This window comes from Notolabrus celidotus, chromosome 3 (assembly GCF_009762535.1).
Source record: "Notolabrus celidotus isolate fNotCel1 chromosome 3, fNotCel1.pri, whole genome shotgun sequence".
NCBI lineage: Eukaryota > Metazoa > Chordata > Actinopteri > Labriformes > Labridae > Notolabrus > Notolabrus celidotus.
In genome coordinates, this window is record NC_048274.1 from 16,203,226 (window position 1) to 16,228,357 (window position 25,132).

The following is a 25,132-nucleotide window of genomic DNA, read 5'->3' on the forward strand; positions in this document are numbered from 1 at the left end:
AAAGTCTCGTCTTACAACACTGGCACCCATGGCAACAAGCTAATGACTTCCTACTGACATGAACCTGTTTGCTGAACTTACAAATCAGTAACCAGCAAGCCAACCGTCGTCTCTGTTGACAGTGTGACCGACACTAAGTCTGTCAAAGTCAAATTGTGTAAAAGGAAGACATGTATCGAGTGAAACAGAAAGGTGAAGTAAAGTAGCTATAATCTAAAACCCTCTTTTTAACTTTTCCTTCATATTCAGGTGTTTTATTCCATTATGTTGTCAGGCAATCCTTTCCTTACACCACAACATGAAATCTTGTGTCACTAACAAGGACAAAGGGGTCATCAGATTACTCCTTCATGCTTTTTTACAGTCCTCTATAGCAGCCTAAACTTAGTCTCTAATACAACAGATTTCCATTTCCTCTTCCTCACGTGAGTGTAGAGTTTTTCTAAACATGGACCACTATGGTGGTCTAACCTCCCGGCGTTTATGCCAGTCAAACGTCAGAGAACCAGTCCAAAAAAAAGGTTGTGTCATCTCTCACACACACTCACAAATACACACACAAATCATTCCAGTCACATACAAACAAAAAAAAAACCATCACATTTGACTGCTGAGCAAACACTCACCCAGCCATCACCCCTAAAAACTATTCAAAGCCATTTAATCCCCAGAGACATAGGCAAGAGAGAGAAGGAAGGACAGAAAAGCAGAGTAAAAGAGCATACTTTAAATTCAGACCTACTGTGCACTTTTGGCTGGCAGCGTTCCCACATGCTCCTGACACACTCAATCCAAATACAACTCCCTCCTCCCTCCCCCCTCTCCCAGCTTCTCCCCCGCCCCTTCCACTGAGCCCTCCCCTTCCGACCCACAGCAACGACCGCCTGACTTCCTGTTTACCTCTGACCCCTTTCGTCATCCCCGCCTCTCGCCTCTCATCTGGCAGGCCTCCAAACAGACAGGCCAATGGGGCCGGATGCAAACAGACAGAACACTTGACAGAGAGAGCACGCTAGAAAAGGAGAGAGGGAGAGGGACAGAGGGAGAGGGACAGAGAGAGAGGGACAGAGAGAGAGAGAGACAGAGAGAGAGAGACAGAGAGAGACAGAGAGAGAGAGAGAGAGAGAGAGAGAGAGAGAGAGATAGAGAGAGAGTGAGAGAGAGAGAGAGAGAGAGAGAGAGTGTGTATGGATGTTGGGGGAGGTGATCAGAGAAAGTGTGTGAATGACACAGCCTATCACAACGCAGCCACTGAAGTAGCAGGTTTCTCAAGGGTTTTTGTATGTGAGTGTGCAAATTGTGTGTGGGTGGCGCATGTGGGTGGTGGGGTGAGGGCCCGGGTGATGCATGGTGTCATGTTTCAGGGCTGATTATGGCATAGCTTGCCCAGTCTGGTTACAAGTTATATAAGCCTGAGAGAGGTCAGCAAGTTAAGTAACAAAGCTAGCATATCAAACACTAGTACACTGCCAACCATACTTCCAAGTGCGTACACAAATATGTTCTAAGTTGCTTACTCGCACAACAAGCTCAGAGGCCAAGGCAGGGTAGAGAGCAATGAGCAGTGATACCCAGTCAGATAATAAATCCAACCCAGCAACACAAGCAGGCAGGGAGGAGGCACCTGCTCAGTGTCACTGCCAGGGGGCCTGTAGTGGCTACAGCAGCTCAGACCATCAGTATCCATCAATCTCCACTTCCATCTGAGTTTATGTTCTGGTCAGCAAAAGAACCATTCACACTATTTGAAGCTTAGACCTGATCAAAATTACTGTAGTATCAAGTTAGTAGCAGGGGAAAAGACCACCAAGCAAGGCATCAAAATAGCTGTATTAGGAGTACTGATATACTAGAAAAAACTGAACAGACAAAAGCAAAACAAGAATAATAATCGCCTAAAATCAGAAACACTTGACTGCAAGTTTTGGGCCCTAAGATTTCGGAAAAAACGGAATCTACTGTTAAACATGTTGAAGCGGCCAGCAGAAACACCGGCTACGTTTGCAAAAAAACTACGAAACTCATCTCTTACTCCAAAACACAGAGCTGAACAGTTCCCAAATGACTTCTATGTGTCAGGTGACGTGCTTATTTGCAAATTCTGCCTACATACTGTTGACTGGAAACGTAAAAATACGTGTGATGACCACTCGTCCAAAAGCCATGGGAAAAACAGAAAAAAAATGAGTGCTATAAGCACGTTGTACTTAAAACACTTATTGGTACATTGTTATGTTGCAACATTGTGTTTTGACTTGAAATACTGGGCAAAATTGTGTAATGATGTGTTGCATCAATAAATGTAAGGATTTTTGCATTTCATTAACAGACATTTTATTCACTGATACAAAAAGCACACACTATATGGTGGTAAATAAGTGTAAAGGGTAAAAACGGAATTCTAAAAAAATGTAATGGAAAAAACGGAATTTGGAAAAAAATAAAATTTCACAGGGCCCTAAGGCTAAATGGGAAAAGAACAACTTTCAACTGTAAATGTAATTAAATCTTGTCACCGTTTAGTGTATTTATTCAAGTACAGCATAAAAAATACACTAAACTTTGCCAAACTCCCCTCAAGAATATAGCAGAGGCTAGTACAATCATTGAAGAGAGAAACAGCTATGTTCAAACAAACAATGTTAGTTTAATTTCAGATGGCTCCTTAGGTACCAAAAGATAGGACTGATAACAGGATGCTACTTTGTGTACAGCAGGACGAGGTGTTTTGAATGTGCTGCTGTTGCCCCACAAATCTACAGAACCAGTTTCCCTTTTGCCTTTGGGGCTTAGTTTAATTTGTTTCTTTATATAGCTCTAACAGATCCGGAGGGATTGCGATCAAGGAAACAACGTAAGGAAGACACAAATCTCCCATTGACAATAAACCCTGATTGGAAGTACAAGTTTTAATCCAATGGAAGAAGTTCCACCACGTCAGGCTGGGCAGAATGGCCTTAGAATGATATCTCTGATTAAGGTTCATCACAGCTGATTAACTCTTTAAATTCATCTTGTACTGCTGCAGGTGTTTACAGAGTTCAGTTATCTTGTGCAACTTGCAGCGCCACACACAGCTTCCAACTGGCTGCCTGCCCCTGTGGAGAAGCCGTAATATATAGAACATGCTGCGGCTTCATTTGCCACAAACTGAAAACACTCTTTAAAACTGATGGTGCTTTGCTCCAAGTCAGACCCTGCAGAACAGAACCACTTCCACACAACACTGACACTTCCCTAGCAAAATATTCCTGACTTTTATTTGGGCTAGCACATGCTGCATTGCTGAAATGTTTTACCTGTGTTTGAAGACAACATGTGTTGCTATTAAATACAGCATGGAGTCAACACTATGATGACCTATGGGAGCTTTGTCCAAGACCTTTACAAAATCCTTCAATGTGTGATCACACCGCTAAATATTGCAGTGAGGATATAATTATATTAAAGCGGTCAGCTCCTCTGATATTAATTGGTGCCAATTAAGGGATTTAAAAAAATGGATTCATGGAGGGTCTTGATGCAAAATTATGGGGAAAACCAAACCTGTGTTTGCATCAAGACCCTCAGGAATCCTTTTTTTTTCTAAAACACTGAATTGGCACAATTTAACATCAGAGGAGCTGACAGCTTCAACTTTAACTAACTGCATTAAAATTGTGTGAAAACATGGGCACAACACCCACACATTATTGAATGGAGTCGTCTCCATCCATTTTTTAAAACTGTACACTACTTTTTTATGAAAAAGATATATTTAAATTTTTTTAGAACAAATTTATTTAATGACCCATCTGCTCACCGTAAACAGGCATGGTTTGTTGGGTTGACACTGGTGGAATCATGTCTTGGTGCTTCGCTGGACCAATGACAACTTTCAAATGTTGTCCTTAACCACAAATTCAGATTAATTGATTAAATCTATTAATTGTCAGGCCCTACTGCAACGTGGCATTGATTTCTAATATTGTCCACAATGTTTCAACTTACACACACCACTTAAACATGCACAAAAACCCAAAATAATTCAGTCTTGAGTTTTTGACTGTTCGAAACATGAAAGCCGACTGCTAATTCACAAGAACCACTGAGAACTACAAACTGGCATCTGGCTCAGAAAGGTCTTACCACAAATTGCAGACAATATTTACAGGACAGGCTTGTGTTAAACACACATCTGTTCATTTGATCCATAGCAAAAGACATTATTTTTGCCCCAATTAATCTGTGAATATGGCGACCTGGGACAGCTACTCAATCTTGAAACCTGCGTTCTCATCACAGCTGCAGCTGACCATTAAACCACTGGAAATCCTAATTAGCTGCAATCACCATGGGATTGAGGAGTGGGCAGATCCCCTGATGCCTTGCCTGTTCAGCAAACACACTATCAGCAGGCTCTTCACACATCAGAGCACATGAATAGCACAGTCAGCCTGTAAGCATCAACACAGGGCTGGATGTTGACACAGACAGGGGAGAGGCTGGCTCGTATGGCTGCAGTTCATGGACCCATTTCAATCAAGGACCTCTGCAGTGGTCAAATGGCCGGTGTGGATGGGCTGTGGTTAGGCAGATTACCAGATGTATTGTCGCCTTGTCCCTGTTGTCACTTGTTCAGGATATTGGGGGATGTAACGAGCATACTGCTAAAATGATGGCATTGACATGACATAAAAGTGTAGTGTACGAATGCATGTGTTGACTATTCTATAGTTAGTGCAGACTAACCGGTGGGTTTGTTTAGGGTAATGTCAAAAAACACTTCATTGTTTGCCTTGGCCTCTACTACTGTGTCAATCTTGTGCATTAGTGGGCCATTTAAACCACAAACATTTTTGCACAAAGGTTTATGAGTTCCTGCCACAATGGCTAATTAACAATATTTATTTTTTAGAAATGGTACTGCTGAAATTTCAAAGACATCATAAAAAAGAAAAGGGTAAGTCAGAAATCACGTCTTTCTTTAATGGGTAGACCGTGAAGAAACATCTGTTGCTTTGCTGCTGGTCATGTGTCACTTGTGGCCCAGGTGACAGTGCGGATGCTGCTAGGATACAATCCAACTGAGGTCCAGGAACCGCCTGAAGCCTGTTACAGCCAGCTAATGCACTCTCCCAACCTCCCCCTCTTCTCCTCTCCCTCTCGTGCTCTTCCTCTCTGTCTCTTTCCCTCCCTTTCTTTCATAAGCTCCCCTTTTTTTCCATGAGCTACTGCTCTCTCCATCTCCAAAAACCCCTCCCCCCCCCCCATGAAGTGCTAACCACTCTCCCTCCACCACGCTCTTTTCTTCCAACCCGCTCTCTCACAAGTGCATGTGCACTCAAACACACACGTATACAGACACACAGAGACTGTGGCAGCTACCACAACAGTGCGCAACCTCCCCCACACTCCAGCGAGGCAGTGTGCAAGTGCCTCTGGCTTGCCCTGACCCACATCTTGATATAGCCCTAAGTATGCTTACAGCTAAGTCCTGAAGACACTCCTGCCACTCTTAGCCTAATCAGGCTTGACCTGCTGTCGGCACACAGGGCAGATACAGGCCAGGCTGGACAGACCATTATCATATTCAGAAGCCTTTCAGATGGCTCTAGGTGCTGCTTCTCCACCTTCCCCCACTCCACCACTGATTGCAGGTTTCCTACCAGACATGCACATGTGCTATCTGGGATAGTTAGTTAAACATTACACAAATGACCAGATTCTCTGCCATGCTGTGCTGAGAAGAAAACCCCCAAAAAGCTTTACGTCAGCAAAGAAAACTCTCCAAAAGTAAGGAAATGCATCTACATCATTCAGTTCATTCAAGGATTCCCTCAAATGACTACTCTCATGCACTAAGCTAAAACAAGCAATGCTTTAAAAAAAAAGTTAAAATTGAACAGCCAAAAAATTTAATCATACCTTCCCTCCTCTGATCTCCACAGGTGGGGGTTTCCTCTCCTCTTCTCCCCTCTCCTGGCAGGGCTTGGGCCAGGAACAGTTGGATTCATCCTGTTGGCTGAGCGCAGCCTCCAGCTGGGGCATTAGGTCAGGCAGGAGGTCAGGAGGCTCCAGGCTCTCCAAGTCTCCATCCTGTGCCTGTGATTGCAGGAGATTGTCTCCCTGTGCTTGGTATCCATTAGTGTTGATGGCCCTGCAGCTCTGGGGCTGCTCCGAGGGCAGGTGGTTCATGATGCTGGGGTAGCAGCTCATAGAGTCACCAAACATCTCAGTTGACTTGCAGTTGCCTTGGGTTTCCCCAGGCTTACTTTGGGCCCGGAAGGGACATTCCTCTGCCTGGCTGACTGAAGTCCTAGAGTGCCGCTGACTCATAACAGCTGTGGGTGGAAACTGACATACTGTCCCTGATAGCTCCAGCACTGTAGTAGTGAGTGGTGCGGTGGTGGTGGTGTTGGGCCTAGACGCTAAGGCTGTGGGCTGCTGAGAGAGAGGGGATAATTCAGGCTCTCCAGGGTATGCAGGGTACTGAGCCGGTTGGTAAGCAGTGGCGGAACTGACAGAGCATGTGGGCAAGGAGTGAACCATAGATGATGAATGCATGGGAAAGGACAGGTTAGGATCTTGGGGTCCTGATCCAGAGAAAGCTTGACCTCCCCTAGTCAGCCGGTAGCTCCCCTGTTGCTGCTGTGGTTGTAAGCATGTCCCACCCAGAGAAGCGTTCTCCTGCTCCATATAGGGCTTACTTGGTAGAGCCCTTGAATGGAACCTTGGTCCTCCAACAGCGAGTTGATGTTGAACCTGCTGAGTATGGTGAAGTTGCTGTTGGCTCTGAGGTTGACCCCCCTGATGAAAGGAGAAGTTACGCTGCTGCTGTTGCTGCAAAGACAAAGTCTGCGTGTTAATTTGATGGTGCTCGTGCTGGTGCTGGTTTAACAGCTGCTGCCGATGGCTTTGCTGTTGATGCAGCTGCTGCTGCCGCTGTTGTGGATGCTGACACGGGTGGTGCTGTTGCTGCTGCTGTGTTTGTTGTTGACGGACATGTAGTTGCTGCTGATGACAAAGCTGTTGTTGCTGTTGAGATAAGGGGTGGTACATAATCCCATTCTGGTCTTGGTTTCCCCACATTGGACTGCTACTGTTACAGTAGAGCCCATTGGATTGGGATACTTGGCTCATGGCGACATTGTGGTACTGACCATGCTGATCGACATTCATGGCCCCGCCTCCACCACCTTGGCCCCCAGGACCAGAAAATGCCATTGGATTCTGTCCCTTAACACCGATGTAGTGACCCATCTGCTCACCGTAAACAGGCATGGTTTGTTGGGTTGACACTGGTGGAATCATGTCTTGGTGCTTCGCTGGACCAAGAGGCCCCACTTGGAGGGGCTCAAAGTCAGCACTAAGGTTTAGCTCATCCACAAGTGAAGGTGCTGAGGGGAAGCCATCATCATCCAGCCCTTCCAAACTCCCAACAAAGAGGTTGGGATCATTAAAGAAGTCCATGGCAGTGCCTGGAGGTGAACTGGAACCTCTGAAACCCTACTGGATCCAAGCTGGTCCCAATGAGCTTCACTGTGGCCAGAGCTACAGCATGTCCATTATATCATGCACCTAGCCAGAAACAGAGCAAAAGAGCATTTAAACACAATTATTATATGAGGAAATGATAACAGGGAGTTTTTGGAAAGTCATGTATGGTCTAGATCTAGATGAATATCAGATCAAAGTTTGTAATCAATCACACATCATCAAACCCAAATCATTTTCAGTCTGATATGACATGGCAACTTATTAAAGACACTTTTCCACTATCAATTTTTAATCACCTCTTTCCTTTAATCGGATGATTGCTGGCTAACAGACATGCATTAAAGTCTATGGAGTAAAAAAAGAATAAAAGGGTTCCAAATGACAGGTAATAACTAGGCCAAAAGGGTCTGGGAGAAATGTGGTACTGCCAATCAGCTATCAGCCCTGCCTTTCATGTGTGCAGCAAAGCAGCTGGTGCAAAGCAACCACCAGCCATCAGCAGGTGACTCTTCCTGTACCCCCCCCCCCCCCCCCCCCCCCCCCCCACTTAACACACACACACACAAAAAAAAACGCACCTCAAATCCCCCACCCCCACAACCAATGGTGCTGCCTGCCCTGCTACTGCAGAATGTGTGGGAGGTGCAGACAGCTGATAGAATTTCAACAGCTAGGGACACAGGCAGATGAGGTCCTTTGAGTGTGTGAATGTGTGTGTGTGTGTGCGCGTTTGTATATGTGCTTGAGTGTGTGATCTGCAACCACAGACCAGCAGAAGATGACAGAAGCTTACACAGGTCAGTCATTATATGCTGACTTGCCAGGCACACAAAATCATAAATAAACGCACTGATATTTCTCCAGTATCTCAGACTCACTTGTTGAGGCACTTATTTTATCATTTGCAAATGTGAAAGCTGAAATTGCCATCAGATTGATGCGTGGTAAAATACATAGGATTAGGTATTTTCTATCTTCATTCTAAAAAAAAAAAAAAATACTAGGATTTGGTCATGGTTGTGAGAATAGAATGTACTGCTTGGTGTAATTCAGTAGAGGACAAAGGCTAGACAATAAAGTAGAATGCTTCTGTTTGAATCCCAGTACTATCTTTTTTAATTTAATTCACACTGATGAACTAATTTAATTGGCACAAGTACACTAAAATTTAAGTAATTCAACCTGAATGAACATTCAAACATTAACATTAACAGAAATATTAATCCTAGACAACACTTCAACCACTACCCGGGTGAAGATGTTTTCACACAGGCATGAAGTCTGTCCTGTTTTTAGTCTGGGTTATGCGTCCAACCTCAGGTTTCCATCAGTGTTTTGTTTACTTTTCTCTTGAAATGTGACTCTTTCACTTGTCATTTTCTTCACTTGGATGACAATCTTCTTAGGAAACATACTTATGATTTTTATCAACAAAGAACACAGGAGGCACGTGGGGTTAGCTTCAAGCATACGGACAATATAACGTATGTGTGAGTACAGAGAGGAAAATGAGCATGAATGCCACATGTCAGGTATGATTTTAGTATTGCAGAAAATTGCTGCAATAGAAATCATACTCACATGATATCTAAACTATATCAAATGAAAATTGTATTTAAACTCTACAAATAAATCTGGAAGTCTTTTTTTGGTTTATGCATAGAAAAAAGACAATGTATGGACTACCAGAGTCATCTCCTTTCATGATTAAAACATATCAACTAATATGTACCTTTTTCTCAAAGTGAGAAAAGAGTTTACTTGCTGTTTGCATAATCCAGTTGAGATCATTAAGACTTTTTAGAGCACTATAAGATGATCCACTAACTGCGAACACTAGCACTATACCCCTGCATACAACACTGTCCAGCAAGCAAACCGTTCATGCTGGAGCTGAGGGGTCCAAAATAATCAACTTTACCTTGTTCATCATTATAACCGTTGCTCTTTTGCAGTAAAGATTACACACTGTATCAGGTGAATGGGTAATTTGTATTTGGTGTGTTCACAGCAGGTTTAAGGGCTTAAAGAGTAAAATATTCGGCCCACTATGAGACTCATCATGGCAAAAAAAACAACAGCTGTTTTTGTAGAAAGATAGTTCATTAAATGTGAACATTTTCAGAATGTGCTTGCACTTTTTTGCTCTAAAACAAAGGTACAAATTTAGAGTTGTCCCCCCTTATAAGTTATTATGTCATGATTTTACTGGTCCGGCCCACTTGAGATCAAATAGGGCTGTATGTGGCCCCTGAACTGAAATTAGTTTCACGCCCCCGCTCTAAACACTCCCAATCTGACCCTGAGGCACACACATGCCCGCCTTCCAGCTGTTTCCTCCATAATTGTGACGTTGTACGCATCATGCAAGCACGTGCAACACAATATCCACACCTGTGCGTAATTGCAGGCCTACCTACGTCGCCATCGCATCCCTGGACTTATGTTACACATTTAGCCTAACTACAACTGAGCACCTCAGTTTGAAAGCTTTAAACCAACAATTTTAAACTAAACACAAATCCAAATTATAGTTAAGCCTTTAAAAAGAAAATTTAAAAGCATAAAGTTTGTCACATTTGGATGAAAAGTAGACAAAGTGTTGCTATGACTGGAGCTGCATTTCACTTGGTAGTCCACTGAAGACTTACAGTGTAGTTGAAATAGTCACAAATATGTTAATTAACACTCGGCAACAGGTTCTTCACGTTGTCATATCTTAAGCAGAACATATCGTCATCATCAAAAAGACACCGGGCTCACCTCTGAAGTCAGCCGCATCCTTTCATCTCCAACCAGCAATGGCTTCAGCTCCAGCCAGCGCGGTGTTTGATAAGCCAGCGAGGCGGCAATTTGTTGCGCTACTTTACGCGCAACTGCTCACCAAGTGAAAACAAACGTAGAAGCACAAGGGAGAGTTGATTTCCCCCAAATATATTCGTTACCCCCGGGTTGTTTTAGGCAGACGGTTCACATGTGCTCTTCAATGGAGCCTCACTCGAAAAGCCACGGGATTCAAGAGGTGTCGTGACGCTTCCACACTGAGAAAGAGGAGGAGGGAGGAGGAGGAGGAGGCCGGAGATGGATGGAGAGGTCGACAGTGACGGTGTCCATGATAATACTGCCAGTTAGTTCTCGGCTGACTTTCCGCTTCATTTAAAGTGAGGCTGCCAGTGAAACAGCTCCTATAGTCATTGCGTTCACAGGTGCAGTTCTGGTTCAGCCCGGCGGCTGGTCGCTGTCAGTTCAGGACCACCTTGTACCAAGAACCGTACAGAGTAGTGCTTATGAGCTATACGCGCATTTTTAAGTTCCCCGGCAAACTTTGCGAATGAATAATGACACTTTGGTGTTTAAAGTGCGAACATACGGGGAAACAAGTGCGGACAAGTTTGTGAAGTAAACGATCTGACTCTGCTGTTGACTGGAGATCCACACTCAGCAGGACGGTGTGTCATCAGACAGCTGAGGCGAGCCCTACTCACTGACTGTCAGACATTTGACAGCTCCTTGCCTGAATGAAATCCAAACTCCACGAGAATCAAACACCTCTCAAAAACTCACCAAAATAAGCTGTATTCCTTACCTCAAGTTTGGATTCAAGATGTAAATAGAGGGAGAGTTATCAGCGAAGTTGTGACTGTGTTGTTAGTTGTACTCCTGCTGGCGACCACGGCACAGCGGCTCTAACGCTGCTGCTGACGTGACTCTGATAACACCACATTTGCATAAAAGTGACCCTCTTCGTGATTGGACCACCGATAATTCGCCGTAATTTCACCTCTTCGTATAAAATAACAACCCGGTTACTCCGGTATGAATACTTTTGGTAAGGTCCCGCCCCCAGCGATCCCAGCAGAGCAGCTGATTAAATCATGGATTCGTGCGTAAAGTCCTTATGTTGACAGAGTGCATAAGATGGCCGCGTACAAGCCAGAGCCAATCCAGAGAGGTTTTACTTTCGCACATGCACCACAGTCTCTCCTCAGTATGAACATGACAGGAGTGGGAGAGCTGCTTTCCTCTGTGGTTACATACTGACATCTGCTGGCAGGCTCGGTGATTGTCCTCAGAGAAGTGATTCCAGCTTTCTTAGTTTAGTTTAGTTTATTCACACATCATAAAAAATGTACATCTATATATGTCTGTAAAGGTTCTCAGTCGTCCAGGTTATGATAATCCAAAGCTCGATCCCTAAGGCAACTGAACTGGTAGAAATTCTTGAACGAAATTCTCTTCTCTTCAAGAATTTCCACCAGTGCAGTTGCCTTACGGATCAAGCTTTGGATTACATCTATATATATTCAGTAAATGTGTTCACAATGGTTGGATGTGTGGAAAGGTACGGAAGAGGATGAGGGTCTCTGGAAAAAATGTTTTTTTCAAAAGAAAAGGTCAGTATTATTATTGTTCTGAGAAAAAAGTCAGAATTCTGAGATTAAAGTTAAAATTCTGGGATTAAAGTCAGAATTCTGAGGGGAAAAAAAGAATTCTCATATTGAAGTCAGAATTCTGACTTTCTTCTCAGAATAATAATAATAATAAAAAAAGGTTGGCCTTAATCTTTTTTTCTGAGAAAAAGTCAGAATTATGACTTAAACCTCAGAATTCTGTCTATTTTTCTCAGAATAATAATATATATGTTAAAAAAAGTACTTTTTTTCCAGTGGCCCTAATCCTCTTCCGTAGAAAGGGGTGACCCCAAGGAAGCTACTTCAAGCTTTTAATAGGAGGCACAATTCCCCACGAATAAAGTGGCAACAGACAAGATACAACAACATACTAACAGACAACAAACACACAACAGACAATCCCAATATTGTGGTTACACACATAGATTAGTGGGTGCGTGGTTTGATCCAAATTGGGCCCAAAGTGTAAATATTTTGTGTGGCCACCATTATTTTCCAGCACTGCCTTAACCCTCTTAGGCATGGAGTTCACCAGAGCTTCACAGGTTGCCAATGGAATCCTCTTCCACTCCTCCATGATGACATCCCAGAGCTGGTGGATGTTAGAGACCTTGTGCTCCTCCACCTTCCGTTTGAGGATGCCAAACAGATGCTCAATAGGGTTTAGGTCTGGAGACATGCTTCACCACTCGATCACTTTTATCCTCAGCTTCTTTAGCAAGGCAGGGGCCGTCTTGGAGGTGTGTTTGGGGTTGTTATCATGTTAGAGTACTGCCCTGTGGCCCAGTTTCTGAAGGGAGGGGATCATGCTCTGCTTCAGTATGCCACATTACATGTTGGCATTCATGGTTCCCTCAATGAACTGTAGCTCCCCAGTGCCGGCAGGACCCATGCAGCCCCAGACCATGACACTCCCACCACCATGCTTGACTGTAGGCAACACACACTTGGCTTTGTACTCCTCACCTGGTTGCCACCACACACACTTGACACCATCTGAACTAAATAAGTTTATCTTGGCCTCATCAGACCACAAGACATGGTTGCAGTAATCCATGTTCTTAGTCGGCTGTCTTTAGCAAACTGTTGGCGGGCTTTCATGTGCATCAGCTTTAGAAGAAATGTGAGGGGTGTACTCTTGGTTCAAGGGAACTGATTACTCTGCACGTTAACATATTTTAAATTGAGGTGGTATCAGAATGCAAAAACAAAAAAAATCAAATCACAGTAGTTTTTGATCACTTTATTGATTTCAGAGGAAAGCATTAATTCTTGTGACTCTATAATGCACTTTCATAAACTTGAGCAGGAATTATACTCAGGTTTGGAGAAAGCAACAGCCCTAATGACAGCATGTCAAGTACACTGAGATTTTGTCACATTTTTTGCCTTTTATTGCAATTATAAATAGATTAAATAGGTCAAGCACCAAATCTGCTTTTGTGATCTTGAAGTAATTCTCACCAAGCCAGAGCCCTCAACATATGAACATATCAAAAAGTGTGGAAACAGTCTTACACACCAGAAAAATGTGTATTCTCATAGCTGGAGAAAAACTTAAAGATTTGTGCTGATCAGACACTACTTATTAACTAAAGCTTATCAAAATACATGTCTGGTTTTTACTCAGACCTATGTAGGAATCCTGCAGTAACTTCTTTGACTTTTGAAAAAGAAAAAAACTATAAAAAGAAAACTTAAAGTAACACTTTCAAAGAAAGCTAAAACCAAGCCATTCACCTCAAAGACCCAAGCATTGACACAGACACATCTCTCAAAGTCAAAGCTGAGCACAGTATCCATTATTTACACACCAAACCTTTAATATCAAACGATACAGGAACATTCAAAATGATTTAAAATCAGACAAAATAAAATAAATGAGCTTACTTATTTAGCATCTCTTGAAGATCCATACTTTCCTGCTCTGCGTTATACATATATATTAGGAACTATGTAAGACAACAGTTTACACAGTGGGACTAAAAAACGAAATCATTGTCCAATAATAAAACAAGTCAATAAAATTGGGTTCTGTGAGGAGTGTCGATTTGGATGTTTTACTCACACAGCTGTAACTAAAACATTCCAAGTCTGACTAATGAACAGTCCTGAGCCAATTTCACAAAAGCAGTGTAAGTCTTTTTTTTTTTTCCCACTCAACTTACCATGTGATTGCTATCTCATACTTTTTAGCTCCTTCAAGGACAGCATGACATGCCACCTTGCCCAACATGTGCATGGATCTGATCATCTAAATGAGAAAGCTCTCACTGCATCACAGCCTAAATGATGTTGCTGGGACATCCATTTGTCGTCATTGATTTACATATGATACAAACTTTGTTTCCTTATTCTAAAGCTGTTTTGAGGAGATGCCTACAAAGCTTTTAAAGCTGAGCAATAACGTAGAGATTTAGTGTAAAGTTCTCCCACTGTGTCAAGGACCCAGATCCTATAAACAGCTGAGGTAAGCCAATGGCATGGCATTTGATGCATGTGGATCCCTCTAGTGGCTGCTTCGAGGACACTGCAGCCTCAGCTCTGGGGAGAGCTGTCATCTTTGCTGAAGGGCTGCGTCGATCCAGGCTTCACCCAAGACAACCCTGACACCTGTGTTCCCTTGTGGTGATCCTCAGGCCGTCTCTGGAACAACAAAAGCAAATTAGCAGTGACACAACAGACACAGATCGACCTGAGTGCTGATAGCTCCTGATCTTGCTTAACCAAACCCAAGTTTTAGTTCCCAGAAAAGAACTGCAAGGGACTAAACTCTGCTGCTCATAGCTTTTGAAAGAAATAGAAATAAAATGGTATACTTAAATGTATTTTTTCACTTACTTTGTATGTGAACATTCGCTCTTTCGCCTCGTCATGTACAGCTGGGTTCCATGGAGAAAAACTTTCAAATGGGAAAGAATGGCAACGTGAGATATCAACTCCCTCCCTGTTGTTGTGTAATCATATACAGTAAGGTAACAGGAAGTCTCTTTGTGGTGATTAGGGTGGAAGAATGCTGAAACCGTGGTAAGTTCACCAACCTTATTGCGTAGGGGTCATCTATTTTGGGCTGGTCAAAAAGATGACTGTTGCATAGTTTTACGCTATCTACCACTTTGCTTTTGAACAAATGCACATCCTTTTCATACCTGAAAGAAAAAAACAACAAAGTTAGCCTTCAAGACCAAAATGAGGCGTGGAATTTGACGAGGGCTTCTAAAATACGGCTGTCGTTAATAAAGTCTCCAAAAGTTTGTTTATGATTTAGCTGTATGTATGTAGATTGACACTTTTGGTATGTATACCCCAGGTAAAGTAACTACCAGTGTAAACATAAAATACAGACTCAATGAATGGCTTGTTAATATCCCACAGCATAAGGGATTACAGTTTGAATGGTTCATCTCTACTTATGCATAAGAGCAATTGAAAGAATGCCAAGTCACTCACAGCACTGCAGCCTCTGGGTTAAGGGGTTCTGTGGTATTGATCTTGTAGAAAATTGTACGTGCATACATCAGGACTTGCCAGATGTGGTTGTGGTTCCGTCTACAGGAAGACAACATTAGCAGTTCACAAGAAAGTTCACCGTCACAAGCAAAACAAAAAAGGAATAAACTGTCTTCATACCATTTAAGATTTGTAGTTGCAGTCATCATAACCTTGTTCTAGTTCAATTTATATTCAAAGATATTCTCACATGGATTAAAACCACACATATCCAGCTCTTCTTGCAGTATACTGAGTAATTTAGTTGTCAGTTAAACAATGACTTAAAGAGAAAATGATAGGGGAGTAAATTGAGAGAGAATAAAAACAGAAAATACCTCCATTTGGTGAAAGCTCTTCTGACATCAAGCTCTCCAGACACAGGGTCAACAAGTGGATGGAAGACTGGGATGTCAAATACTAATTTCTGAAACAAAGCATACGAAAATTTAGCTACTCTACGAAACAATAGTACAGGCATCAGCTAATTGTTAGCACTGAGGAACCTAACTCAGTCCATTTCACTGAAATTAATGAAACTAAAAAAGAAAGAACATAAAATTGTTGTTTGATAGCTCAAACATGAATTAATGGACATATTAAGGAAACAAAACATGGACATTTAATCCTAAACAATCACAGACTATTTCAAACAAGACCTAATAAACCCTGGCCATAAGACTGAGTCTTACCCGGTCTTGATGTTGGGTCTTTGCTAATAATTTCAGAGAGTATGGTCTAGACCAGGGGTTCCTAAACTTTTCAGCTGCGACCCCCAACATATAGATGCCAACGTGAGCATGTTGCTGTGTTTCCTGTGCTGTTATGAATTAACCTACTGCTACTGATGCTTTTGATAATTAACTGTTCACTAACCCTAAACTTAGGAGTCATCTGGCAAAAAGAAAGGCAGAAAACTCATTACATTTTCTATTTTCCTGGTTACAGTTCAAGTTTAGCTACTATTTTTTACTATAATGGGTAAAATGCACTAATTTTAGATAACTTAAAAAAAAAAAAAACATTCTGTAAGACATCTTACGTCTCCCAGGGGGTCCCGACCCACACTTTGAAAACCCATGGTCTAGACCTGCTATGTTTTTTAAAGCGTCTTGAGATAACCTTTGTTGTGATTTGGCGCTATACAAAGAAAGATTGATAGAGATCGATTGATAAGAAGAAATACAACTTACTGGACATTCTCCATCTGGATAGTTGTCTGGAATATACACAGTGAATTTGAAGACTCCATCTTGGTACAGTCCATGTCTGATGAATATGACCCCAAACCACACTAGACAGCAGGAAACACAGAGTGTTTATTAACACAGGTATGAAGCAAGCTTAACCAAGCATAGTGAATGCATGGAGCATTTTGAATTGAGTCATTTATTTTACAAAGTAGATGTTGATCATTCAAGAGGAAATCATCCGTAGCCCCATTTAGAGTATGTACGAAACATGCTTGATATTCAAGATGAGGGTCCTTACTTAGTGCTGATTTGTAGGATGGCTGGACATAAATTCCAGGGAGCTTCTGCTTAATCACCAGTGTACTGCAGGTCACAGGGAAAGAAGTCAGATAAATACAAAAGAGATTTCAATCCATGAAACTTTTCTTCTTCTACTGAAGTATTTGGAAAAGTACTCAAAGTTAAATCCAGACCAATACGTACAACTCAGCCAGCAGAGAGTACTCCAAGTAAAAGGGGCCATAGGACGCATGTGTGCCATTGGCCGACTGCACTGGAGTGCCAGCTGATGCAGGTTTGGTAACCGGTGCTGCATTCTTAGGAATAGGTGGAAGCTGTTTTTTGCCGAAGGGAAGCCGGGCTGGACTGGCTCTCTGCTCCACGTGCCCGCTCTGTTCCTCGTTGTCAGGTCTCTGCTGTTTTTAGAAATGAGTAATATAAAAATGAAATAAATACATCAGATGAAGAAAATTTAGCTGTGTAAAAAAACAATAGGCATGTCTTAACAGCCAGATGAGAAAAGGCTACAGTTTGAGAGCCACTGTGTGCACTCAGGGTAGTGACTGAGGTGTGCAGTGACAATATTAGGTTTCCATCTAGTATGCAGCTTATCAAGAAGCAGTGTCTAGACAAGTACCTGTACAACACCATCACTACTTACTGATGCTCTTCAGAAAGATAAGAGTATTTACCATACAGGGTCACTGTACACACTGGGCATACAGCTGCAGGATGCCAGGAATGCATCAGCCTCAACCAATGTTCTGATGTTTACTACAAGTGTGCAAAAAATGCTGAAAGTAAACTTTCAACTAGTCGTCATTGATGACTTCACCTGACTGCAAAATATTTTTGGAATGCTCATCTGACTAGGCAGGAAAATATTAACTCACACACTCAGGATACATTGTCACCTCCCTGCCTAACCAGGGTTGCGCCACCATGCCAAATACACAACCCCTCCCTTTGTTTACAAAAATTCACACAAGAACTTGCCAACTGTGTTCAACTACTGACACAAGCAGGCAGAAGTAGTCTGGAACACAGAAGTATTTGGCCACCAAAATGTAAATAGTACTACTTTGAAGGAAGTAGTGAATTTCTAAAAAGGTTAACTTTTCTTCCAAATGAAAAATAAAAGGAACCACACCCTCAACTTGAGTGCTTACAATTCTAATCCAAAGATTCCTCAGGAAATTAATGAAATAGATAACAGGTACAGGACTGAAGGACTCTAATAAAAGGCTGAAGGTTCTCAAAACATACACTGTTCAGAGAACATCTGAACACCAAGCTTTCTAAATTATTAAATCACTGTCTAAATTAAATTCATACAACAGTTCTGAAGGTTGAATCTTCATATGTACAACATCTTAGTGATGCTGTTACCATATTTGTGGAATTTGTTTAAGTTTCAATACAATTACAGTTTAATCTTCCATTTTCAGCAATCATATATATTTACATATAATACTATAAGACCTTGGATAGATCATTTAAATTATTCTTTTTTGTAATTCTCTTTTTATTTAAATATATTTTCATTATAACACTTTTCAATACATCTTAACATGAAATGTTCTCTCTTTTTTTAGTAAAACAAAATATGTATAAAGAAAAAGGAACCAAAAAAACCCAACAACCTTCAAATCAATTGATATGATGAAGTGACTGATAATAGGATGTTGTTAAAACATCTAGTGAGAATTCACCTTTATGAAAATATATATCCAAATATCTCAATTCTAAAATCACTTCTTTTCCAGTCATATAAATCAACTGGCCCTTCTTTAAAATTGCACTTTAAAAAGGTGGTGTATATGGCTGTTCCTTAAAGTATTCTAACAGAGTCAAGGCATACATTACATAACCAACACATAAAAATAACCTTTTTTTTCCAAATACAAAGAGTTGAATGCATTTGCTGTCCAATCATTTCACCCATTATTGCTAATGTAAAAAAAAGTTTCGGGGATTGAGTTTGTTTTACAATGTATCCACAATCATGTTTTATGTTATTCCACAAACTATTCCTGAAAGTTTTATGATTGGTTTCTGGTTGCTGTAGTTTGAGTGTTATATTACCTTACGACTTGTATTTGCAGACATGCTCCAGAAGGGGTTAAGGTTCATTACTCATTAAGAGGTTCGGATTGGTGTCCCTCTTATGTCGGTCCTACGACAAGTGCTGTCCGGGCCATCCGCTGCTGTGATAGAAAACAAACATGTTTAAATAGACTTGTGATGCAGTTTAAGTCATTAAAACACAAACAATGAAACAGATATAGGAGTGAATGATGCTGACTCAATAGTATGAAGATGTGATTGTAACTACAGGACATGATCAAAACTTGACAGCTATCATTAACCTTCCTGTCGTGTTCGGGTCAAATCTGACCGATTTAAAATTCATAAATATTGTGTTTTACATCTGATTGCCATAAGGCCTCATGATATCCTTCACACTGTGCACTTGAACATATAAAAGTGATGATCACCACTTTCGTTGGATTTTGGGTGTTGTAAAGCAACCTTGTTACCTTGTTGCACCCCAACACACACAACTTCATGTTTAGGAGTTTGGTCTCTGGTTTTCCATTTCTTCTTGTCCTCACATGTTCAGTTTGGAATACATTTTCAGTGCCTATTTGTATTTTCACTGCAGTTATTCTTGTTAACCATTACTCTGAGACATTGTTCACATCTAAAAAGGGTGTTGATTAAAAACTTTGTGGTGATTGATGTTTTTTTGTGTTAATTTAAGAGCAGTTAAAACGAACCGGTCAATTTTGAACACTAAAGTAAGGGGAGGAGGATGAACATGACAGGAGGGTTAAAGGGTTTGGACTTCCAGTGTTGACAGATTTCAGAAGATTTTAAAGAGCTATGCTAACAGAGTTACTGTCCTGGAATGATTTAAAATGAGCGATTGTTTGGGATAGCTTAGCTTTGTGCTAACTTGGCTGTTCCATGAAGTATCCCTACCTACATTGAAAGCGTGTTTTTGTAGCTAATGTCATCCACCGAGGGATGTTAGAAGAAGATACCATTTCATTTTGTATCACTTGCTATAATTATCAAAGTACCCCTTACTGTTTATAGTATCATCTCACACAGTACGAAGTTGTTGTGCTAACGTTGCGTTAGCTTACATTACAGAGCTACTTGAAGTTAGCTTGTTAAAACTATAGAGTAAACCCTGACTAAATACTTTACAACACCTTAGATGAGCTAACGTTAGAGTTAGTGTCCGATGACTGACATTGCCTCACCTGCTTTTGTTCACTTATTAATGTTACCTTTAACGTTAGCTTACAATGCTGCCTTTTGCATTGCTAACTATTCGATTATTTATACATTTTCAGCACCTCCAACATGTAACTAATATAACTCACCGTAGTTGGTAGATAGCTGTTGAGTCTCCTTAAAATGGGTGTTAACGTGTTTCCTGGTCAGATTCTTTGGGAGAGTGCTAAGATAGCGTTAGCTAAATACTTTGACAGACCTGTGACAGACACACAAACCGGAGTTCAATCTAACTTAATGAGGGGCGTTTCCGGGGTTGAGGGGGGATTCCTATTGGTTGACGAGACAAACGTCCTGTCAGCTGATTGGATGGCACTTCCGTCATTTTAACATTAAGCGTCCTTCATAAAAACAGGACTATGAAATCTCCCCCCAAATGTATTGTTTCTCTAAATTATTTCAAAATATACCTAAAATCATTGAAAATAATGAAAGGGCCAAGAGCACTTAAAATATACAATCCCCTAAAATAATTCCTCACTGAATTGTGTTGAATATTTTATTTTGCTTTTTAGATTTAAACACAAACAGAAAATAGACATATATATATATATATATATAAAGTACAGAAAAGAAGAGAAGGAGGCCTACTTTATGAGAGTTAATATTACAGAATAAATATAGACAATAGGTAGTTCCAAAATAACGTAAAAAGAAAGTTATTAAAACAGACGAGAGACAAAAAACAAAAGATTTCTGTCCTCACTGAATTGTAAAATGATTCCCTCTCCTTGCTCAACTAATTTTCTATATATGCATAATTATCTCATTTACCTTAAATTACCAACTGAAGCTATATTGTTTATGTATCCTTAATGATTGTTTATGTATGATGCTCCTTCTGAATGTACCCATTGTTTGTTATGTACATCTAAAATAAAGTTGAAAAAAACAAACAAAAAAAACATTAAGCGTCCGTGGCAGGGGTACGGTAACTTACTGCTGGCACTACTTTTGGTTTCCTAAAAAACAAAAAAAAAAAAAAAAGAAGAGAGAGAGAGAGAGAGAGAGAGGAAAGATTATACAGGGTCACATCCTACAGTTTTTGATTAGGTTGTTAAAATATTCACACCGCAGACATTTTAAATCTGCAAAGCAGGTAGGCACAGGTGTGTATTAATCAAGCTTATTTATCTTAGCCCATGTCCACCAATTTTCCCTTATTAAAGCTGCTATTGGTGGTTGTAATATAAACATCAGTTTGGAGAGAGATTTCGAATGTTCTATGAGGAAGTAGTGCAAGCTTCCCAGACAATCAGGACAACCTAGTAGGGGCCGCCACTCGACCGATTGGGACAGAGGGTCGAAGAGTAGCACTGATTGGTTTGTGATAACGGGAATGAAGGGGAATAATAACATTGCTTGATACAAAGGCATTGAAAAACACAGAGATTTGGCCGTAATCTCAAATACTTTAATTATTGATGAGTACCAATGTGTATTGTGACTTTTTTCCAAACCCAGCAGAAAAAAGTATAATTTTTACCCCATTCCTACCAACTGCACCTTTAAGTGTTAAGCTCCCAAAAGTGAGATAGCGTGCAAAGTAGGGTAATCTAAATGGTTTTCTATTGTTATTAAAGCAATTGATGTCCAAATGTTTGTTTTGAAGAGGGGAATTTTTGTGTTACCTGGCAATCATCTTGCCATATTGACAATGTTTTTAATGAATAGGCTTACAAGAAAAAAAAAGTGAATCAAATTCTGCATTTATTTCTGTTTTGAAAAGTGTATTTATTTACAAATATTATATATTACATTTCAATTATTGCCTTTACTTGATTAAAAAAAAAATCATTTATTTTCGGTGGATAATGTTTTCCTTATCATTTACATCATTCTCTTTTTATTGTCGGTTCCATTAAAAAAAAAACATTAAATAGGCTCATTGTAAAAAACAAGAGTGTCATGTTAACACTTATTATACATATTAGTTTCAAGTACTGTATGTCAACTCTCCCATAGGAAAAGACTTATAAGAATTAGATTTATTTTAATTTTTTTGTCCTTAATTGCAAAATCCCAAAATGCATATTTTTAAAGTAGTAAATAAAAACTGTTTAATAATAGTAACAATAGGCATTGTCTACTGTTCATGTGCTTTATCCATTCAAACTCAGACCATTAATGTTATTTTTTTCTTTGCATCCTATAGATTATCTGATTACTTTTCACTGAAGTTTATTCATAATTCCTCATAGGCAGCAGGGGGCACTTTAAGAAACATTAAAATGATACACATTAACTTAGCCTTGATTGTAATGTTTCGCTGTACTGCACAGCAAAAGGCCCTTGAGGGTTAAGTGCATCCAAGCCATCTGTGTTACACGTTTCTTTAGTTTTTGACCACGCTTCATTGGCAGTTCATCCTGCTGATTGATTGATTTCCTAACAATTACTTCTAATTATTTTTCGGTGTGAAAAAAAAACTAATTTAATGCATGGGTGACTGTATTAATTGGGAGAAATGACATCGTCCAAGTTTCAGAGTAAATACAAATTATTGACTCCATTATTGCTATCTGATTGTATATTGTCCCAAGTACACTTCACTGACAAAGGTAATTAGTGTCCTGTTTCTTCATTGGGGCAGCCAACAATGCAAGGTCATCGTCACTCATTTGACACGTACAAATCAAAGACCACCTCAAAACAAATAAGTTTATGGATGCTTTGCCTTCATCGACATTGAGATAAACTGTCTCACACAAACAAACGTTCAAATATCCACACCAGTGCTTTTGTAATGAGTTTTTTGTCTTTGCCATGGATTCTTTATCTAATCAACTATGATGACCTTGTTTGGTCAAACAAATATACAAATTAATGTAATTAAAGTCTGGAGATTGAATTAACTAATTGAATATGTGACCCTTTGGATCTGGATTGTCATTTAAAACAAAAAAAAATGGTGACAAGTGCATTTAAACTTTAAACATAACCTTGCTTTCTTTTTCTTTTTTCCTTTTTGTTTTGATTTGGGCTAGATCAAGTTATACATGCTCATACTGAACATTTTTTTTCTTAATTAAAACATGTTAGACTGGATTTGAGAAAAAAAAGCCCTATTCTTTATGAAGATCCACGTCCTACATTTAATGAGGGGACGGCCAATCCACATCAGATCTTTTTAAACATATTTACATAATAATAATATAAAAGTATATCTCCTCGTCTGATGTTTGTGTCGGAAAGATTTATTTTTGGTGGTTCCAGAGGCATTTTCCAAATACACACCTCTGGTTGGCCGCACAATTCAAATTTAAAATGAAATATGTTCCTCTCTGTCGTTCCATTTCTTCTGAGAATTTCAGGCCCACTGATTCAGATCTACAATTTGGTTTAAAAGACAGTAAAGAATTACAATTGGCTGTCCCTGGTGAAACCTGTCTTGCTTGAGCAGACATAAAAAAGTGAGAAAAGATGACTCCATGTCCAGATAATATGTTATAAACGATATTAGTATGAATAAAGAAAGCCATAGTGAAATTCAAATGTAATATTCATTGTAGAAATATGAACAACTTGGGGGTGAACGTTCCAAAAAAGAAAAAAATCTGCCATATCTTTCATATAGCAATAGTATTTCCTTATCCCTGAGGCTATGGCCTGGCTAAAACCTCAATGCAGCAATTATTTGCTGTAATGACTGCGGTTGAAATAAGCCTGGAGATTTTATTAAACCAAATGAGAGAATCATCTGTGTATTATCACCTCGTGATTGACAGTGACAAGTGTTAGGCAGACTCGGATGTGAGCATGATGAAGAAGCTCTCAGCAAAGCTCTCGATAATGTTACCCCTGATAAAGTTGCCTGGAAAACCTCAGCCAACAAATGGAGACGGAAAGCTCCACGCATATTAATTCCAATTGTCAGATCCCTCCAGTGGGGGAGGGGGTAATCTGGCAAGAGGCCCTGGCTGCCCCTCCATTCACTGAGTGGCATTTTACACAACTAATGAAAAAGAAATCCATTGTGCTGATCATATGCATAGATTCCACTCTATAATAACGACGAAATAGAAATATTCATAATAAAAGTAAAGGTCACTCGCTCCTGCTACTAAGCTTCCTAAGCTGCAATCTTTGCGAGAGTAGTTGTCAGGTTACAGCGTTAAAATAGAAAAAAGGGAGAGGCGTCAAGTTTGAACCCTGCGGAGGCCAGGAGGTGAGACACTGCAACCAAGCCACTGCAAAGCACCTTTGCTCTGTGGTCATTTGTATTTGTTTTTTCAAACAAACAGTGCAGATGTCGGTTCAATGATGAATGCAGCAGATCAGCCTCCTTCTGGGTCCAGTGAAGAGGTTAAAGGTCAGCCACATAGTTATGATTAACTGTGGTCCTCTCTCTGACGCACAGAATCAAAGCTAGTGTGTACATTCTGCAGGGATTTGTCTAGTCTAGTTAATAAAACACATGGAAATATGAACAGCTGCCTCACCTCTCCTCAGCACTCCCATCCTGCCTATCTCAGTATGTAGGTCACCTGGGCTTCTTCAGGCATATGAGCAGAGGAGTGCAGGGGTGGATAGAGGCATATCTCACCTCTGAAGGGCAGTCACAGCATTATTATTGCCCGTGTGCGACTTCTACACTGAGCCCCGTCCTCATATGCATCTTACATTGGCATTTATTAGTGCCATGCACTAAGTACAGGCCATGTTATTGAATTTGAATATCAGCTCCTAGCCACATTCGCAGACCCTGGAAATATATTATAATAAGATGAAGCAATCTCATTTAATAACACCCAAACTAATAAAAGGAGAGCAGATTGGAAATTAAATTTATGAATATTGCTTGGCAGCAGAAGTGATCCAAAAAAAGCCCAGCTTGGTCTGTCATATGCAGATATTTCTCTAGATGTACGCACAGGTGGAGATACTTCTGACTGTCTCCTCATGAGTATCATGTGTTGAGAAAAGCAGGTAAGTTTCAGTCCTTTAGTTTATATCATCATTCAAAAGTAGAAC

At 40.5% G+C, this 25,132-nt stretch overlaps 2 protein-coding genes across 12 annotated transcripts in view; both read right to left on the bottom strand.

Annotated features, from left to right (window-relative positions):
• The window catches only part of chd9 (chromodomain helicase DNA binding protein 9), a 75,714-nt gene extending 64,514 nt beyond the window's left edge, over nt 1-11,200 (bottom strand). For 4 of the 9 annotated variants that reach the window (XM_034678922.1, XM_034678908.1, XM_034678904.1 and 1 more), the window contains exons 1-2: nt 10,243-10,615; nt 5,908-7,560 (exon numbers count right to left, since the gene is read on the bottom strand). In XM_034678922.1, the coding sequence (XP_034534813.1) occupies nt 5,908-7,452 (1,545 nt within the window). In that variant the 5' untranslated portion in view covers nt 7,453-7,560; nt 10,243-10,615. Of the gene's footprint in view, nt 1-5,907; nt 7,561-10,242; nt 10,617-11,065 lie in introns of those variants that run through there. The other 5 variants (XM_034678929.1, XM_034678907.1, XM_034678906.1 and 2 more) reach the window with 2 other exon arrangements.
• A 1,919-nt stretch (nt 11,201-13,119) lies between these two features.
• aktip (akt interacting protein) lies at nt 13,120-20,384 on the bottom strand. Of its 3 annotated transcripts, none has more exons than XM_034679949.1 (10): nt 20,248-20,384; nt 18,938-19,059; nt 17,057-17,268; nt 16,872-16,936; nt 16,574-16,674; nt 15,719-15,807; nt 15,342-15,440; nt 14,933-15,040; nt 14,733-14,793; nt 13,120-14,537 (listed from the first exon to the last, which is right to left on the bottom strand). In XM_034679949.1, the coding sequence occupies exons 2-10, from the start codon at nt 18,983-18,985 to the stop codon at nt 14,430-14,432; spliced, it is 891 nt and encodes a 296-aa protein (XP_034535840.1). In that variant the 5' UTR covers nt 18,986-19,059; nt 20,248-20,384; the 3' UTR covers nt 13,120-14,429. The 3 variants fall into 3 exon arrangements, with proteins under 3 accessions (XP_034535840.1, XP_034535842.1, XP_034535841.1); XM_034679951.1 differs by having other exon boundaries at nt 17,057-17,265; nt 20,248-20,380; XM_034679950.1 differs by having other exon boundaries at nt 18,938-19,056; nt 20,248-20,376.
• Between the last annotated feature and the right edge of the window lie 4,748 nt (nt 20,385-25,132).